This window comes from Juglans regia, chromosome 3, assembly GCF_001411555.2.
Source record: "Juglans regia cultivar Chandler chromosome 3, Walnut 2.0, whole genome shotgun sequence".
NCBI classification, from domain to species: domain Eukaryota; kingdom Viridiplantae; phylum Streptophyta; class Magnoliopsida; order Fagales; family Juglandaceae; genus Juglans; species Juglans regia.
In genome coordinates, this window is record NC_049903.1 from 7,017,993 (window position 1) to 7,036,304 (window position 18,312).

General features: G+C 37.8%; 1 protein-coding gene across 1 annotated transcript; it reads left to right on the forward strand.

Annotated features, from left to right (window-relative positions):
* The first annotated feature begins 15,483 nt into the window (after positions 1–15,483).
* Positions 15,484–16,101, forward strand: LOC109019195 (uncharacterized mitochondrial protein AtMg00810-like). The gene has a single exon (XM_019001439.2). The coding sequence runs from the start codon at positions 15,484–15,486 to the stop codon at positions 16,099–16,101; it is 618 nt and encodes a 205-aa protein (XP_018856984.2).
* The last annotated feature ends 2,211 nt before the right edge of the window (positions 16,102–18,312 follow it).

An 18,312-nucleotide genomic window follows, 5' to 3' on the forward strand; every position in this document is an offset into this window, starting at 1 on the left:
ATAAAAATAAAATAATAAAATAATATATAATATTTTCTTTTTTTTAAACATAAATGCATTGAGAGAGTTTAAAAATTATAAATATCTTAAGGATACGATACCGAATAAATTTCTAGCAACTATTTTATTTTTAAATACTAATGAAATGATAAAAATACCTCATGTATCTATTTGAAAACATTGAGAGAGTTTAAAAATTTCATAATGGTCGAAAAGTAAAACTCATGAATCGTGAAGGACTTTTCATGTGTTGTAAGGAATATTTGAAATCCAAGCAAAACTTTTAAAATTGTAGTACCTTCATCGCAACACTCTTTCATAAAAAAAAATACAGAAGAATAGTTAAAGCTCACACTGGTCCGTGTCACCTCCATCAAAGAAAATCTCAAGAGAAAATATTACAGGTTCATTTTCTTTTTAAGCTTTTATAGAAAATAAGAAGAGTTAGTTTTGGATAAGTGAAGGAGAAAAATGCTCATAGTCCATAAATTGGGCTCAATCTACCAAATCATCACTAAGAATAAAAAAGGAGACAAAAAAAAGATAAGAATGGGACAAAAGAGATATGAGGACTTTAAATGTCAGAAGGAGACAAGAGGGATATGAGGGCTATAAATGACAGAGAGTAAGGACAAGAAAGCGAAGAGACTCATGCAAAGGAAATCTGTCATCTCATGACAGGCTTGTAGCCGCAATAAAGGGTCAGGCAAACCTATAAAAGGGGATGTCCAAACAACATAAAGAGGATGATCAACGGACAAACAAATCATGAGAGATTTTTTAGGATCAATAAGTGATTGTAAATAGATATATTATATTGGAGATTTTCCTCCCCAAACTCCCGTGAACATGGCATATTGTCAAACCACATAAATCTTGATGTTATCTCTTTTTACTTTTACAGCACTTATTTTCCATTCACCGCCATGAATGTACGAAACGCTACCGTACAGTCGCACTAAAACACTACCAGAGGCTCCAAATAATTCACATCGTGGCACTATCAGCATAGAGTCGCCCAGGCCTGCGAAACACGACGTCAACAGTGGCGCCATCTGTGGGATCTCTGTTGTCTCATAACTAGTGTGTCCTTCGTAGGTCAGCAACAACACACTCTCAGAGCTCGCGATGTGAAGAAGAACAAACTGAAGTCATGGAAGGAAGAACTGACGAATAGCCTATGATAACATAGAAGAAGAATGCAATAAAAGTGGAAGAATGATGATTTTCTGGGGCACAGAATAAATTTTGAATAATGAAAGAAGCTTCCTCCAGGTAAGTATTCTTAGCTTTTTAAAATTTTTACATTCATAAAAAAAATGGGGGTAAGTAAATCTTTACACGCCCAGGTGGAGAATCGAGCTCCATTGCACTCAGTTGATTCTAATGAATCGTGTAGAGATTAAAGCACCTAGTAAAGACGGAATGCTTAAAAATCACGCTGCCCGGACATTACAAGGTGAATATTGTGCACTTAAGTGCACAGTAAACCACAAACACTCCTCAGACCTGCACAGTACTCGGATAAAAATACTATACACTTAAGTGCACAGTGCATAAGCATGCATGTTGAATGTGCATGCATGCACGTCCACATGCAAGGCCACCATGCACTGTGCACAGGGCCCAACCTCCTGCGCGCCCAGAGCTTGCAACGCCATGCCTGAGCCCATTCACTCGCTGGTAGTCATCACCTGGACCGCCGATGGTCTCTGGCTCTAGAGCCACGACCCTCACCAAATGGGGTCATGAACAATGCGTCCTGTGCGCACGGAGACCACACCGTGGCCCAGTCACTATGCGGCAGGAGAGGGGATAGGCAGCCCACCATGTGGCTCACCAGCCCCGTCTGTCTTTGCCAAAGTGTCGCAGTTGCTCCACCCTCCGGGAAGCTGCTCCGACGAAAGGACCACGAAAGTCTTCCACTGAGGTTTTTCAGCTTCTAAAAGTGCCACTCCTTGAGTTCTCTGTTGCTGCCGATGGCCGGCACTTGGCCCACCAGCTGTTTCTGACCCTGTTCGAGCTTTCATTATGGACAACGGATGGCACTTCCGAGAGCCGCAGGAGACAGTGGGCTCTTGGCGCTGCAGGACCACCACGAGTTCCCCCTCGGACGCTCTTCCTAATGGCCAACTCCGCTCCACTGTGCTCAAGCAGGACTGTAGTGGGCTCTCCTTTACTCTGGGCCCTCCACGACCACCCTATGGCAGGCTGCATTTCACCAGCATGGGAACTAGAAATTGCTCGGGAAGCATCGGAACTGCACGACACAAGTTTGACCAGCTCTGGATTCTTCAAACCATAAGCATAGAGTCCCTCCGCTCAGAAACCACTGCGTGGGAGGCATTTTCGTGGATCCTTCAGCTCAGTAGCCACCTACAAGGGTTCCTCAGCTCGGTAAAACTACACACACAGAGCTCGGTAAGTCTCTGCATGGGGTCCTCCACTTGGAAAGCACTACACAGGGAGAACTTGCACGGAGTCCCTTAGTTAAGAAGCCACTACATGGGAAGCTACTGCACGGGATGAGGCTTCGTCTACATATAAAAACATGGATGATGTTCACAATGTACGGGAAGCACACGCTCGAAAAACTACTGCTTTGAAACCACCATCACAGAAACGTTAAAAATGGAAACCACCAAGTCGGGAAAGTGAGCTCTAACCTACTCATGCTTGGGAGTCACCAACTCGGAAACAGTTTACTAGATAGTCACTATCACGCGAACCCTCCTTGGGACATACTCTCATTTGCTCAAAACTCTCCACTCTTCTCGGAACAAACCGACATCTCCATCTGCATGAGACTCGGACACCATTGGTGGTCTCAGACCGTGCACACTTACGCCACACTGTGCTATTTTGTTATGCTCGATTTGTTATTTCTGCTCTGTTCAGTATTTCTGCACGGTTTGGATTTTTCTGCTTGATTTGGCTTCTCTGCTTAGTTTGGCTTTTCTGCTAGGCTCGATTTTCTAGCTCAGCTCGGCTCAGTTCAGCTACCCTGCTTTGCTCAGCTTTGTTGTTCTGCTCTGCTCTGCTCTGCTTTGCTGCGCAGGTAAGCACGAACTCTCCTTGACTAATCAACAATTCCAGGTTTGTTACTCACAAAATTCATGTGAATTATGTTTCTACTAACAAAGTTATTTCTATCATTGGAACGAACTGTCAGGAGCGAAAGGTTAGGAACTGCCCGACCTACCAGAAACAAGCATGGTCTCTAGATCGGCCACGAAGTATAAAGCACAGGAATAGAGTCATGAGTTCTAACCTGCTAACAGTTATTCACAACGCAAGTCTCAATGACTTGCCGAGCTTCGTCCGATGATACTGCAAACGATGCGTTGGTGAGGGAGCAGAGCTCTCAGGCTCTGCCAACCTATAAGTGTTAATCCATGAAGTATAAAAACACAGGAACCGAGCCATGAGCTCTGACCTGCTAACAGCTATTCACAACACAAGTCTCAATGACTTGTCGAGCTTCATGCAAGGATGTTGCAAACGATGCGTTGGTGAGGGAGCAGAGCCCTCAGGCTCTACTAGCCTATAAGTGTCAATCCACGAAGTATAAAGCACAAGAACTGAGCCATGAGCTCTGACCTATTAACAACTATTAACAACGCAAGTCCCAATGACTTGCCGAGTTTCATGCAAGGTTACTGTCAGCGATGCGTTGGTGAGGGAGCAGGGCCCTTGGGCTCTGCCAACCTATAAGTGTCAATCTGCGAAGTCTAAAGCACATGAATCTCGTTTTGTCAAACTCATAGACGTAGGCATATTGTCAAACCACATAAATCTTGGTGTCATCTATTTTTTCACTTTCACAACACTTATTTTCCATTCACTGCCATGGACGTACGAAACGCCACCGTACAGCTGTACTTGAACACTACCAGGGATTCTAAATAATTCACATCGTGGCACTGTCGACGTAGAGTTGCCAACCAATACATATAATAACATACATAAAATTATACGTGTGGCATTACTCTTTTGAATTTTGTTTCGTTTTCTTAATTTTAAAGACAAGAATTAAAGAACATTCGTTATTGATGACCGCCGAGAAAGACTATGAATATTGAATGCAAACCAATGATCGATCTTGTATAAATTCTAAACCAAAGAATTTTAAAAAGTTGGTGATTAAGTCCAAACAAGCAAGCAGTTGGCCAGTCTTGATACGTCATTGACAACGTGACATAAAACGATTAATTATTAAAGAATTAAGAAAAATAATAATATTAATTTCATGACGACATATTTGACCTCTGGTAAATGGGCACATCTACACACACATGTTGTAAGGGCGTGGGGTCGAATTAAGGAGAAAACTAATGGTGGCCTCCAGCCTCCACTAATTCAATTGAATCGGATAAGGATACTAGAATAGTACCTCTGTCCCAGAAATTGTCTTGGCATTTAAAAACGATTGACTTATTAATTCACTTAACCTCAATTAAAACTGTAACGGTTAGGACTAGTGAGGTGTTTTGATCACTTCAAATTATTTTATTATTATTTATAAATTATTTATTATTTATTTATACATCATTTAATATCACCTTAACATCTAAACATAAACTTTTTTTACTAAAAAATGATGAATTTGCATCTTATTCGAAAGTAATTATTAAATAGTTTCTAAGTATTTACATTTAGTATTCCAAATCTATTATATAGTGTTATGTTATTAAAAATTAATACTTATACAAGTAAATTTAATGACACGCTGCATTATGATAAGTTGCGAGTATTACTATTTTTTGAGAAAAAAATTTATTTATCATTTTTTTAATTATTTTTTTATCATATCATAATGTAATATTAGATTATAAATTTATAAATATAATATAATAAATAATTTTTAATAATTTAATATTATATTATTAAATAATAAAAAAATGATGAGAATTAAAATATGAGTACCATTACTCTTTTTTTAAAAAAAAAAATTTCGCATGCTATAAATAATAGGAATAAAGTGCTTTGCACCTTTTAGCTTTTCGATACAATTTGTCTGTTGTTGACAGTTAAGAATCTCATCCACTTTCGTCCAATCTCGCTTTGATGTAAGAAGGATAAAAAAGTGTTACACTTGCGTAAAAGATTTTTATATTATAAATTGTTATAATTATATTAGAACTATTTTATAATAAAAATAATTTTATAATTTAACATATTACATCAAATTATAATATTAATTTATAAATTAATTTTTATATAATTTTTTTAAAGCAGTTCTTAATTAAAATAATCAGAATTGGATGTTTTGAGAATGAAAAATGATAGAAGGTGATTTGATAGAATAATATGCAAGTATTATATGCAGCCGATGTTGATAGAAAAATGATAGAATAATATGCAAGTATCGGTCTCACTGCTATTTTTTGGGTAAACGATAGAAATTTTATGATTTGAGAGCAGCCGATGGAATGTTATTCAAATTTGGCGTACCAGGTCCACAATGTAAGCGCGCAGATCCCAAAACCTAAATGTTATATTCAATGTTTTCAGAAATTTGTAAACTTTTTTTAATTGTTGAGTATAAAAAAAAATTAATAATTTATTGGATCATTTTTTAAACAGATATCAATTAATTAAATTTGCAGCAAGAAAAAATGTGGGGCTAATTGTATGTTGGTCCACTTATCATGATCTGGAGAAGGATTTTGAATAGGTTTTTAAAAGCAAATTACTAATGGCTTTATTAGCTATATATATTAGCTTTATATTGATGAAAATGGAGGTTATTTCATTGCAGAAAATCAATTTAACTTATCTCCGATTATATTTTGGCCATCATCAATGTTGATGCGGTAAAAATCGCTCAACAGGTTGGAAGAGGAGAAAGTCATTTCCGGCTCACTGGGGAGACTTAGGCCTCGATCGACGTTGTATAGAGCCCCTAGTAGTGATCTGGTGCTGTTATGAGCCCCTAGTTGTAGTTGATCTTTTTTGCTTGACTAAAAAATTGTCTGCTATTGGTTGTAATTCCCACACAAGTGAGCTCCGAGCAGGTGGTTCCCAAGCTGGTGACTTCTTGAGCCAAGAAGGTGTCATCCGAGCAAATGAGGTACTGAGCCGGTACTGTCCAGTGCCAGCGGGTGTTGTCTCGAATGGATGATTCACAAGCGAGTGAGGCTTTCTTGTGCAAATTAGTTGCAGGCACTTCCCAAGCTGGGTTGCCCTAGTGCAGGTGAGCTCCTGAGCGAAGTTGCTTTTGTGTGGATGGGCTGCTAAGCTAGAGCTGTTTCTGAGCTTAACTTTCGTGCATGATTGGTGGTTCTCAAGCTGTGCTTGGTGTTAGTTTCCCGAGTCGTGCATGCAGTTGTAATTTCCCTAGCTGTGTCTTTCGTGTAGTGTTTTCCCGTGCTGGTGAGGTGTCCTCTGAGCTGATGACTTCCAGGCTGAGTAGGTTCCGTGCAGGTGAGCTGCCGAGCTAAGGGGTTCCCAAACAGGGTAGGTTCCGTGGAGGAGGGCTCAGTGGCTGAGTTCCTGAGTTGGGCAAATGGCGTCCGAGCCCCATGTAGTGATGTTCATGTCTCATGCAATGGGGGACTGCCCGAGCTGAGGAGAGCTTCTGTGGTGGCGAGCTGCCGAAGACGGGTGTGTTGCCGTGGAGAACTCTAAGCAGGGGAGGACCCCATGTGCGTGAGCACTGAGCCAAAGAGGTGAAGACCCCGTGTGGGGTGTGCTCGAGCCTCTGTCGTGGAGAACCATGAGCAGAGGGAGGGGCCTATGCTGGATGTGTCGAGCCGAGGGGGGAGGACCCCGTGGGGTGTTTACGAGCCGAAGGGGAGGAGGACCGAGTTGAGGAGTCTTCCCGAACCTGTGCTGAGTGGTTGAGCCGAGTGGCACCACCGTTCCGAGTCCTGCAAAAGTGTGGTTGAGTCGGATGTGTCGAGGCTGTGGAGTGTGTGAGGAATGACAGTACTCGTGCGCTAGTTGTGGTGGTCAGGGACCAACTGGCATAGATAGACGATGTCGGCAGGCCCAAAGGTGGCTGTATACGTCCTTCCTCCTTCGCGTCATGGTTGTTATCCCGTGTGCACAACGAGGCACACACGCGGGCATATAGTCAACGGCCACCATCAGCCACCGTGGACGGGAGGTCGTGATGGTTGAGCCAAAGAGCGCCAGCGATTCATGCGGTGACCGCTGATAGGGTAAATGTGCTCATTGTCGTGCGCATGACAGCGAGCGCATGGGGCCACAGCTGTTGGCAATTGTGTGCAAGTAGCGGGCATCGGGGACACCGTTGGTGCAACCAGACTGCGCTAGTGGACCACAGGGGGTCTCCACAGGCAACATGGTTGGGCTGCGCAAAGGCTAACAAACCCGATGAATGTTGCCTGTGAAAGACCACTTCGGGGTAGGGAGAGGGCGGTCAGCAACCGGCCCAGAAGAATCAGACGGGGTCAGCGGTCATCATGGTGGTTGCCGACACCGCATCTAGGTTGTGCCACGGCTGGGCCGTGGCACCATCGGGGGTGCGGCTAGTGTGGTTCTTGTGGAACCACGCCGTGGGAGTGGGGTGGTCGGCAACCACCCCGGATGGCTCAGAGGGCGTCGACGGTTTGTTTGGTGGCCACCGGCTCCACCTCCCGCCTTGCCACGGTAGGCTGCAGCGTCACTAGGTGCAAGGCGTGCACCTAGCCGGTACGTACCCCGTGCATGGCACTGTTTGTGCCGTGCATGGGAGGGGTGTGTGGGTTTACTGTGCATACATGCAAATTAGACGTGCTTAGCATTGTGCACTTAAGTGCACAGTGCCACCTTGTAGTGTTCTTGTCTCTGGGTGCCCCCACACTAAGTACAGTATCTCAGGTGCTGTGCATAAATCAAACTCCTAGAGTTGGAAGATAGGCGACCCGGCCAATGTGTTATTCACTGTCTGCTCATTTTTCATAAATGTAAACGTTAAAGAAATTGAGAATACTCATATGGAAGGGTGTTATCTGTCCGTCTAGTAATTTATTCAGTGTGTCGAAAAATCGTCATTCTCCCACCTTTGGCTGAAAGAGGAAATTAGATTCCACAGACGGCGCCATTATTGATGCGGTAAAAATCGCTCAATAGGCCAGAAGGGGAGAAAGAGTCATTCCCAGCCCACTGAGGCGACTTGGGCGTTGATCGGCGTTGTATAGAACCCCCGGTAGTGTTTCGGTGTGGCTGTACAACGATGATGCGTATGTCCATGGCAGTGAATGGAAAATATAAGTATAGAGAAAGTAAAGAGATGAATACATGAGTTTACATGGTTCGGTATAATGTCTACATCCACGGACGTTTGGGGAGGAGAAATCCACCATAGTATTCTTGTTTACAGTCTTTCATGGTCCCTCATATCTCACTATACATTGGTGATGCTGTATATAAATTTATTGGAGAAGGGACATTTGTTGGAGCTCCCTTGTTTGAAAGAGCTGCCGAAGAGGAAGAAGAAGCTAGAAGAAGAACATGAAGACTAAGAAGAAGAAGACCCCAGACGGAGACGAGAAAACCTCTCCACATGGTTCACTCCCCCTTGTCCCCTGTTGGGCTAGGACCAATATCTTTATCCCCTCACAATCAATATTATTTATTCATCTTTTTTAGTGAATTTCATAAAATTTAATTTCTCGTAGTACTTCAAAAAAACTTGTAATAATGTTTTATTAAAGTTATAAGAGATATTCTTCAAAAAATACTGTCATATATATATATATATATAGATTTTATTCAATGCTTTTAGTTTTTTTTTTTTACCCATCAAAGTAAATTAGAATTCTATTTTGAGAAAATATAAAAATCTAATTTATTTACAAATGATAACATATATATATATATATATATACACACACATATAGAAAAATGATAAACACATTATTTTTTTGTTTTGAAATTTAAAAAAGTTGAATTGTTTATTTTATGTTGTGTGAAAATTTAAAAAAATTGTAATGATTAGATTATGAAATAAGATGAGTTGATAAGTTTTGTGAAAGTCAATGTGGCCAACTGCAGGGAGGTTTATGCATTTCTTGATACTAGTTTCAAGATGAGAGGGAATGTTTGTCACACTTCAATATATCTACAGGTTTGAAATAAACTCATTGTGGGCTTTGGTTTGGGGTGATTAAGATTAGAGGGTTAGGTTGAGGGCTTATATGGGCTCGGGTGTACTTGGTTTTATTGTATTTCTTTTTATGGGCTAGGGTTGTGTTAGTTAAGCCTAGTTACTTATATCTTGTGTAATTCTACAAAAACCTTCTTATGGAAAGCGTGTACGGATGGCTTTCCTACAAAAAGGATATTGAAAAGCTTCATATTAAAGATGTTGAATTGACTATAGTTGTGCCAAACTTGATTTGGTGGAGAAGAAACACTGCGGTACTTGATGTTAAAGATGTTTGACCAATTTAAGAATGCTTCTTACAATGAGAATTAGGAACTGCATATGCCCAACATGACGAGGAATATGGACTGGAGTACATCAGAAGGGGTCGGGATGGGGATGGTATTCAGCAACTTGGGATGTGGCCATAGATAAAGTTTAAAAAAAAGCAGAATTTGGAGTCGCAAGATATTATGAGAATTAGGTCATAACTACAATGAGAAGTCCAAAAGATCATTATCAGCTAGAATCGGTATCTTCTGAAGTAATAGGAGTGCCGGAAGCTATATATTCCAGGTTGTTACAACTTATGATTAAGGAAGATCATCTTAGAAAGAGGATCTATTCCAGGTTGTAAAGGAAGAACATAAACAAGCTGTTTTTGGTGAGATAGTTGAATATACAAAAGGCAATTACATGAACAGTATTGATTTATGAAAATCACGTAAAAGCTTCCCATGTTTTTAGTAATTCTCTTTCATTAATTGATTTGAAGGCTATTAATTAGGATCAGATGTTCAAGTGAAAAGAAAGAACCCTCATATATATTAAATAATTGTCTAGTTTATTGCATATGTTTGTAATTGAGGGTCTATTGATTTTACGTACGCACTTTATCTTGGCATTTTTTAGTTTGTGGTTTTCTATTTTAGCCTTTTGTTAGAAAATCTATAGTCAGCGTTTGATTATTTGTTTTGGTCCAACCACTACACACAAAGCCTATGAAAAATAAGTTGAAAATAATGACATTTTTGTCACAAGTTTTATGGTGCTGCCTACTCTTGATTTTTCGTTCACTATACGTTCTCGGCCAGAAACTTTCTACGCACTTAATGGATCACCGTTTATGATAAGTCTTATATTCAAAATGTTATTTGGTGTGCATTTTCGTTCACCATATATTCTCCAGAGGCTTCGCACTTAAAGGATCGCCTTTTGTGATAAGTCTCATATTTAATATATTATATAGTATTATTTTTTGTTCACCACATACCCTTCAAAGGCTTCCTATGGATTTAACAAATTGCTATCATTATTTTCATCATTAGTATCATATATTGGTTTATTTCTGCCTGCTGTCCACTTGGGCCACACGCCATAGTTAGGGGTGGCAAATAATATTAATGGGTCATGTTCGTACTGTCGCGTCAAGTCATGGACATTCAATTATATGGGTCAACCTGAATACGACCCATTAAGCTAAATTGGTCAGACCTCCAAACCCTAACACGACCCATTTAAATAACGGGTTAACACAATACAATCCATTTCAATCCGTTTTATGTTAATGGGTTGAACTAACCCGTATAATCCATTTGGTCTGATTAACATAATTTCACATAAAATTAATCACAATATCTCCCAAAAAAATAAGACTACCTACTAATAAGAAATATCAATATTTTTCATATTTTATTATATAATAAAACCAATATTTCAAACTCAACAATAAAAAATATGAGTATAGATCCAAGTCAAAATTCCAACAATACCAAATATGAGCATAGGTTCAAAATTGCAATCCAAACAATGAAAATATAAACATATTGTAATAATGTTAAAGTTACAATCCCAAAAACAATAAACACAAATCTAAACATATATAGAACTTGAAGGAGTAAATGAAGTGTCCTTCTTGCTCTTGTTGATACCCAATTCTATAACATCTTCAGCTAGCTCATCCAAATCCATTTCTTGTGTTTCTATTAACAAAATAGTATCTCTAAAGTTTTATGTCAAATAAAATTATTGTATTGAAAGCATTACAATAAATTATCTAAAAAAATAAAAATAACGTTACATTATCCATATATAGAATGGTGATATTTTCTGATGATCTAAATATAATCATAATAGCATAGAGAGACTTGATTGCGTCGATGGAAACTAAATGCATCTCATATGACAATCCTAGATCCACACTTGGTCTTGATTAATAATCTTTCCATCAGAATGAACAAGTGTATACGTAGACCTGGCTGGGACGAAGATCTGATCTGTTCCAGCCATAACTATATATAAGCAAAGGCGTGGCATATGTAAGCTCAATGCCAGCAGACATCTCAGATGTTTGGTGATCGGGCACCACATGGAGATGTCTTATATTCCATGTAAGAACAAATGCATCAGATACAAAAGCGATGAATGTATCTAAGTATTAATACAAGTACAAAATCCGTCTTTATTCAATACTATCAGAAAAGTATTTAAAGCCAAATTCTTTGACTATAAACCTAAGTTCATAAGTTTTATAATAATTAACTCCTCATATGAGAAAAGAAATTACCTGGCAAGCCCTACTGAAGGTAATCCAATTGAGATTTCACTCCTAAACCAAGATAGAAAATAGAAATGAAATGAATTTGTAGAAAGAAAGCCAAGTCATCACCATCTTAATGGGAATTGTTAGAGTATAACATCACAGATTGAAAATATGGAATTAAAGTCTAAAGAGGAAAATGTCAAATTAGAGAATAAACATTAATCATTTTCTGTTATTCTATTATTTCTATTATCTGTTACTTTCACTACTTCAAGTATAAATACAATGTAAAGCTCGTATAGAACTCAATGATTTTGAATACAATTCAATATGAATTTCATTTCCTTTCCTCTATTCTCAAGTCTTTTTATGCTTTTATCAAGTTCTTAACATGATATCAGATTAGAAAATAATTCCGCAAATTTTTTTTTCCTTTTTCTGGAACTTGCTTCATCGTCTTTCGATCCTTTCTACATTACAATATCTTTCTCAAGATCTTGTAGTGATCTCCTACATAGTTCTACAAATTCTGTGTTTTCTTGTTCATTCTTGGAATGGAGTCTACCAGTTCTGTCATTCCAAACCCATCAGATGATTCTTCCAGTCCCTATTACCTTCACCCGAGTGATAACCCTGGTGCTCTCTTAGTCTTAGAGATCTTTAATGGAGACAATTATGTAGCTTGGAGTCGATCAATCATCATAGCTTTGACTGTCAAGAATAAAGTGGCGTTTGTTGATGGCTCAATCAACCCTCCTGTTGTTGCTCAAATTGTCGCTCACACAACTTGGCTGCGTGCAAACAATTTGGTACTTTCTTGGTTAATAAATTCTATTTCCAAAGAAATCAGAAATAATCTCTTGTATGTTGCTTTAGCTCTTGATCTTTGGAATGAGTTGAAGACTCGATACTTGAGAAGTGATGGACTAAGAGTCTTTAATCTTGAAAAATCTTTCAGCTGCATAAATCAAGGTTCTTCTTCTGTCACTGAATATTTCAATGCCTTCAAAACACTTTGGGATGAATATATTAGCTATTGCCCTTTTCTAACCTGCGCTTGTGGAAAAATGTCCAGTTGCATTTGTGATCTTTTCACTTTCTTACTACAAAGACAACAATCTGATTATGTTCTAAAGTTTCTTGTTGGCTTGAATGACTCATATGCATCTGTTAGGAGCCAATTGCTCCTTGTTGTCCCATTACCCAGTATGGCCAAAGTATTTTCTCTGTTGCTTCAAGAAGAGAGTCAAAGACAACTCACTAACTCAGTTTCTCATGAAACTCATGCCTTAATGGTTAAGCAGTCGAATCCAGTAGCTAATCAGTACAGATTCTCAAGAGAAAAATCTAAGAAATCTTCTCTTCATTGTACATATTGTGGATACAATTGACACACTATTGACAAGTATTTTCAGCTTCATGGGTACCCTCCTGGGTGGACTGAACCAAAAGGAAAAAGGAATTACTCTGCTGCACATGCTACCATTTCAACTGATGAGGTCTACAATCAAAATAATAATGAGCAACAAAGGTTTTCTTTAACTACTGAAGAATTTAATAAACTCTTAGCACTTGCCAATTCCTATATGCCTTCTTCAAATACTTAGAATGTTCCACCAGCTTGCAATCTTGTTACTTCTTCTCAGTTTTCTGGTAAAGTTTCTTGCAATTCTACCTCATTTACTCCAAAATCCAATTATTCTTGGATTCTTGACACTGGTGACAGATCATATGATCTGTTCACCACTTTTCTAATGTTCTCCTCCCAAACAGATCAATACTTCTATAAATTTACCTAATGGTCATAGTGTACCATCCACACACATTGGCATCGTTTGTCTTTCTAACCAATTATTCTTATCAAATATCTTATGTGTACCTTCATTCTCTTTTAATCTTCTATCTGTTTCTAAGCTAACCAAAGATTTTAACCTTTGCTTATCTTTCTTTGCATCTTATTGCTTTTTATAGGACCAATCATTGAAAAAGATGATTGAGATTGCATTTGAGAAACAAGGGCTCTATCATATGTTACAAGATTCTTCCCAAGATTCTTCCTGCACTATTCTTAAGTCTAACTCAGTCCCTTTTGTTTCAGCTGTTTCACAAAAATCACTAGATATTTGGCACTGCAGATTAGGCCATGTATCTTCTTCTAGGTTGTTTTCTCTTAAGCAGTTAGATCATTCCATTTCTATAAATTGTCAAAATGTCTGTGATATATGTCCTTTGGCAAAGCAAAGAAAGCTACATTTTTCTATATCTCATAGCAGCTCTAATAAAATTTTTGATTTGATCTGTCGTGACATTTGGGGGCCATTTGCAACTGTTTCTTACTCAGGTTATAAATTTTTCTTAACAATTGTTCATGACTTTACAGAATGTATTTGGGTTTATATGCTTAAAGCTAAATCTGAAGTATTACAAATACTCAAAAACTTTTACAAAATGATAAATACACAATTTAATACATCTATAAAAACTGTAAAATCAGATAATGGACCAGAATTTTTTCTTACTAATTTTTATCATGAAAATGGAATTTTACATCAAAAGAGTTGTGTAGAAACTCCACAACAAAATGGAGTAGTTGAAAGGAAGCATCAACATTTGCTTAGTACAACTAGAGCATTAATGTTTCAAGCAAACATTCCCTTGTCTTTTTGGAGTGACTGTGTACTAGCTGTAGCACATATAATTAGTAGAATTCCCACTCCACTTCTTAAAAATAAAACACCTTATGAAATGCTTTTCAACAAAATACCCAATTTTTCTCACCTCAAGGTTTTTGGTTGTCTTTGTTTTGCCTCTACACTTCAACATCACAGACAAAAGTTTGATCAAGAGCTACAAATTGTATTTTCCTTGGTTATCCTTCTAATGTTAAAGGCTACAAAGTGATGGACCTTAACACCAACAACGTGTTCATTTCTAGGAATGTTGTATTCCATGAAAATATATTTTCCATTCACAGTTGTTCCTACTAATTCTCATGAGCACTCTTTTCTGTTTCCTCCATCAGAAATTTCATATAGCAGTTACTCTATTCCCATTAACTCAACTGCTATCCCTAACCAAACTGTATGATCAATTTTGCCCATTAATGAACATGTTCCAAACAATGATCAGAATATTCCCAACTAAACTACATCATCAATTTTGCCTATTGATGAACATGTTCCAAATAATGATCAGAATATGTCTTTGCCTCAGTTAATCCTACCAATAGTCCAAATATTAGAAAATCTTCTCGAGTTAGACAAACACCTATTTTTTTGCAGGACTACTATTGTAGCAATGTTTCTTCAAATGCAGCTTCTTCCACTTCTTCTATTGATTGTTCTAACAAAGGTAATTTCTATCCCATTTCTTCTTTCCTATCTACTAGTAGATTATCAGCTTCACATAAAGCTTTTCTTGCCTCTATCTCAAACTGTCCAGAACCCAAAACCTATAAACAGGCTGCTTAATTTCCAGAATGGCAAATAGCTATGAAAAATGAACTTAATGCTTTAGAGTTAAATAAAACCTAGGAGTTAAATAACTCTTCCTAAAAATAGCTATGAAAAATGAACTTAATGCTTTGACACCTTCTCTCCTGTAGCCAAGATAACTTCTATTCGACTATTGTTTGCTGTTGTTGCAATTAAAAACTGGCACATTCACCAACTAGATGTAAACATTAATGCCTTTTTACATGATGAATTGCATGAGGAAGTCTATATGGAGTTGCTCCTGGCCTGACCAATCATGATAATAAAGTTTGCAGACTTTTAAAAAGTTTCTATGGCCTCAAACAAGCTTCTAGACAATGGTTTGAAAAAACTTTCTACTGCCCTTCTTAGCTATGGCTTTACTCAAGGCAGTTCTGATTGTTCATTTGTTCATCAAGAAATATGAAACATCTTTCATGGCACTGCTAGTATATGTAGATGATGTAATACTAGCTAGTGATAATTTGCAAGAAATTCAGCTCTTAAAGGATTTTCTGCATGACCAATTCACTATAAAAGATTTGGGGCCACTAAAATACTTTCTTTTTTTGGAAGTAGCAAGAGCCAAAACAGGCATCTCCCTTTACCAAAGAAAGTATACACTAGATATTCTTCAAGACACGGGTATCATTGGTTCAAAAGCTGCTGCCTTTGTAATGGAATCTAATCTCAAGTTGACTGCTGAAGATCCTAATCTCTATGAAGATCCACCAGCCTATAGAAGACTTGTTGGCAGGTTATTGTACTTAACACTCACAAGACCAGACCTTGCTTATTCTGTCCAAGTCTTAAGTCAATTCCTTGCCAAACCTACTGTTAGCCACTACCAAGCAGCCATTAGAGTGTTAAGGTACTTAAAGGCCACACCAGGACAAGGCTTGTTCTTTTCAGCATCATCAGAACTCCAACTTAAGGCTTTCTCAGACAGTGACTGGGCAGGGTGCATTGACACAAGAAGAAGTGTAACATGATTTGCAATTTTCTTGGGTGATTCTTTGATTTCATGGAAATCCAAGCAACCATCAGTAGATCTTCTGCTGAAGCAGAATATAGAGCTCTTGCAGCAACAACTTGTGAAGTTCAATGGCTAGTTTATGCCTTACTTGATTTACAGATTAATCATCCTCAACCAACACTATTATACACTGACAACAAATCTGTCATGTCCATTGCTACAAATCCAGTAACACATGAAAGAACCAAACATATCCAGATCGATTGCCATCTTGTTCGAGAGAAGCTGCAGCAGAATCTTATAAAATTGTTTTACATCCCTTCTCGATTACAGTTGGCAGACATACTTACTAAGCCACTGGGTTCTTTACCTTTTCATCACACTCTTCGCAAGATGAACATACTTAACATTCATGTTCATCTTGAGGGGGGTGTTGGAGTATAGCATCAAAGATTGAAAATATGGAATTAAAGTCCAAAGAGGAAAATGTCAAATTAGAGAATAAGCATTAATCATTTTTTGTTATTCTGTTATTTCTGTTATTTGTTACTTTCACTACTTCAAGTATAAATACAATGTAAAGCTCGTATAGAACTTAATGATTTTGAATACAATTTAGTACGAATTTCATTTCTTTCCTCTGCTCTCAAGTCTTTTTATGCTTTTATCAAGTTCTTAAGAAGAATAAATTTAGCTCAAACTATATGAGGCAACACATGAAGTACTCTAAGAATATTTACTTAAATCCAATCCAATGCATCTGTCCTCCAATAGGAGTATGATTACTAGAGTACAGAGTAAGCAGCAAGAGCCCTTTACTTTAAGAAATCATTCACCCAAATCATTGTTCAATGGCCAAGTATTTCAAATTGTGAGATCCAACCACATCCTATAACAAAAAAACCCAACATCCAAACTACCAATCAATGAAGACCCATAACAACCACATCAAGCAAATAACAATTACAACCAAGATCCACAAATATAGAAACAGACGAAGAGACCTTGTTGGGTACAGAGGATCATTGAGGAGTAGCTAGTGATGACGTTGAAACACAAATCCCTCCTCTTCTCCCATGAATTAGGACTGTCTACTGGCTGATCTTCATGTTGGTTGAAGGTCATCACTGGGAGAGGGAGGCTGAGAGAGTGAGGTGTGAGACTGGGAGGGGGTGGTGTGGGGTGGGAGTGCGGTACTGGGGGTGGCGTGAGAGAGCAGGCCGAGAGAGTGAGAAGGTTAGGTGGGGGGGGGGTCGTGAGGTGAGAGTTCCATGAGAGTGAGAGTCTGAGAGATAGGTTAAATAGAAACTGGTACGTTTGGAAACTAAACCAAACTCAACTTATCTCAATTCATCATTATTAGGGGTGTAAATTTAAACCGGGAAACCGGAAAACCGGTCCGGACCGGACCGAACCGGACCGGTTGGTCCGGTTTTGAACCGGTCCGGTCCGGAACCGGTTCCTATTTTATGAAAACCGGCCGGTTCCGGTCCGGTTCCGTAGTTTTTGGGACCGGACCGGACCGAACCGGACCGGTTGGAAAAAAAAAATATAAAAATTAATTTATATATTATACAAAATATTTATATATATAATATATAATTATATGTTAAATTTTTATATATAATATATATAATTATATATCATATATGAAAAAATTTTATATTATAATTTATAAATAATAACATAAAATGTTAATCTTAAATATGAACATTTGTAATTTATTTGATCATATGTTATTAATATAATTATATATAAGATAATGTTGTTATAATTTATAAAATAAAAGTTTAATCTTAAAGATAAAAATTTAATTGATCATATGCTTTAAGCATAATATATATATTAAATTTTTAATAATATTTTATAATAAGAATTAACATTTTATTATATGTTTTTTACATTTAAAAAAAATTGGAAAATCGGACCGGACCAGACCGGAAACCGGTAAAACCGGAAGTACCGGTTTAGGAGGGTAATCGGGGCGTAATCGGTTTTGAAAAATACAAAACCGGTACATACCGGTTCGGTCCTAGATTTTGTCCAAAACCGGACCGGTTACACCCCTAATCATTATAATTTTTTCAAATTCTAACACAAAATATAATAAACAATTCAATTTTTTCAAATATCAAAATAATAATAATATTTAAAATAATATTCTAATAATATTTTATCATTTCAACTCAACTCAACTCAATTCAGTTCAACATCCAAACGCACCCTT

Excerpts from the sequence above, each read along its gene's own strand:
- LOC109019195 (XM_019001439.2), top strand. The coding sequence starts at position 15,484 with ATGGCTTTACTCAAGGCAGTTCTGATTGTTCATTTGTTCATCAAGAAA.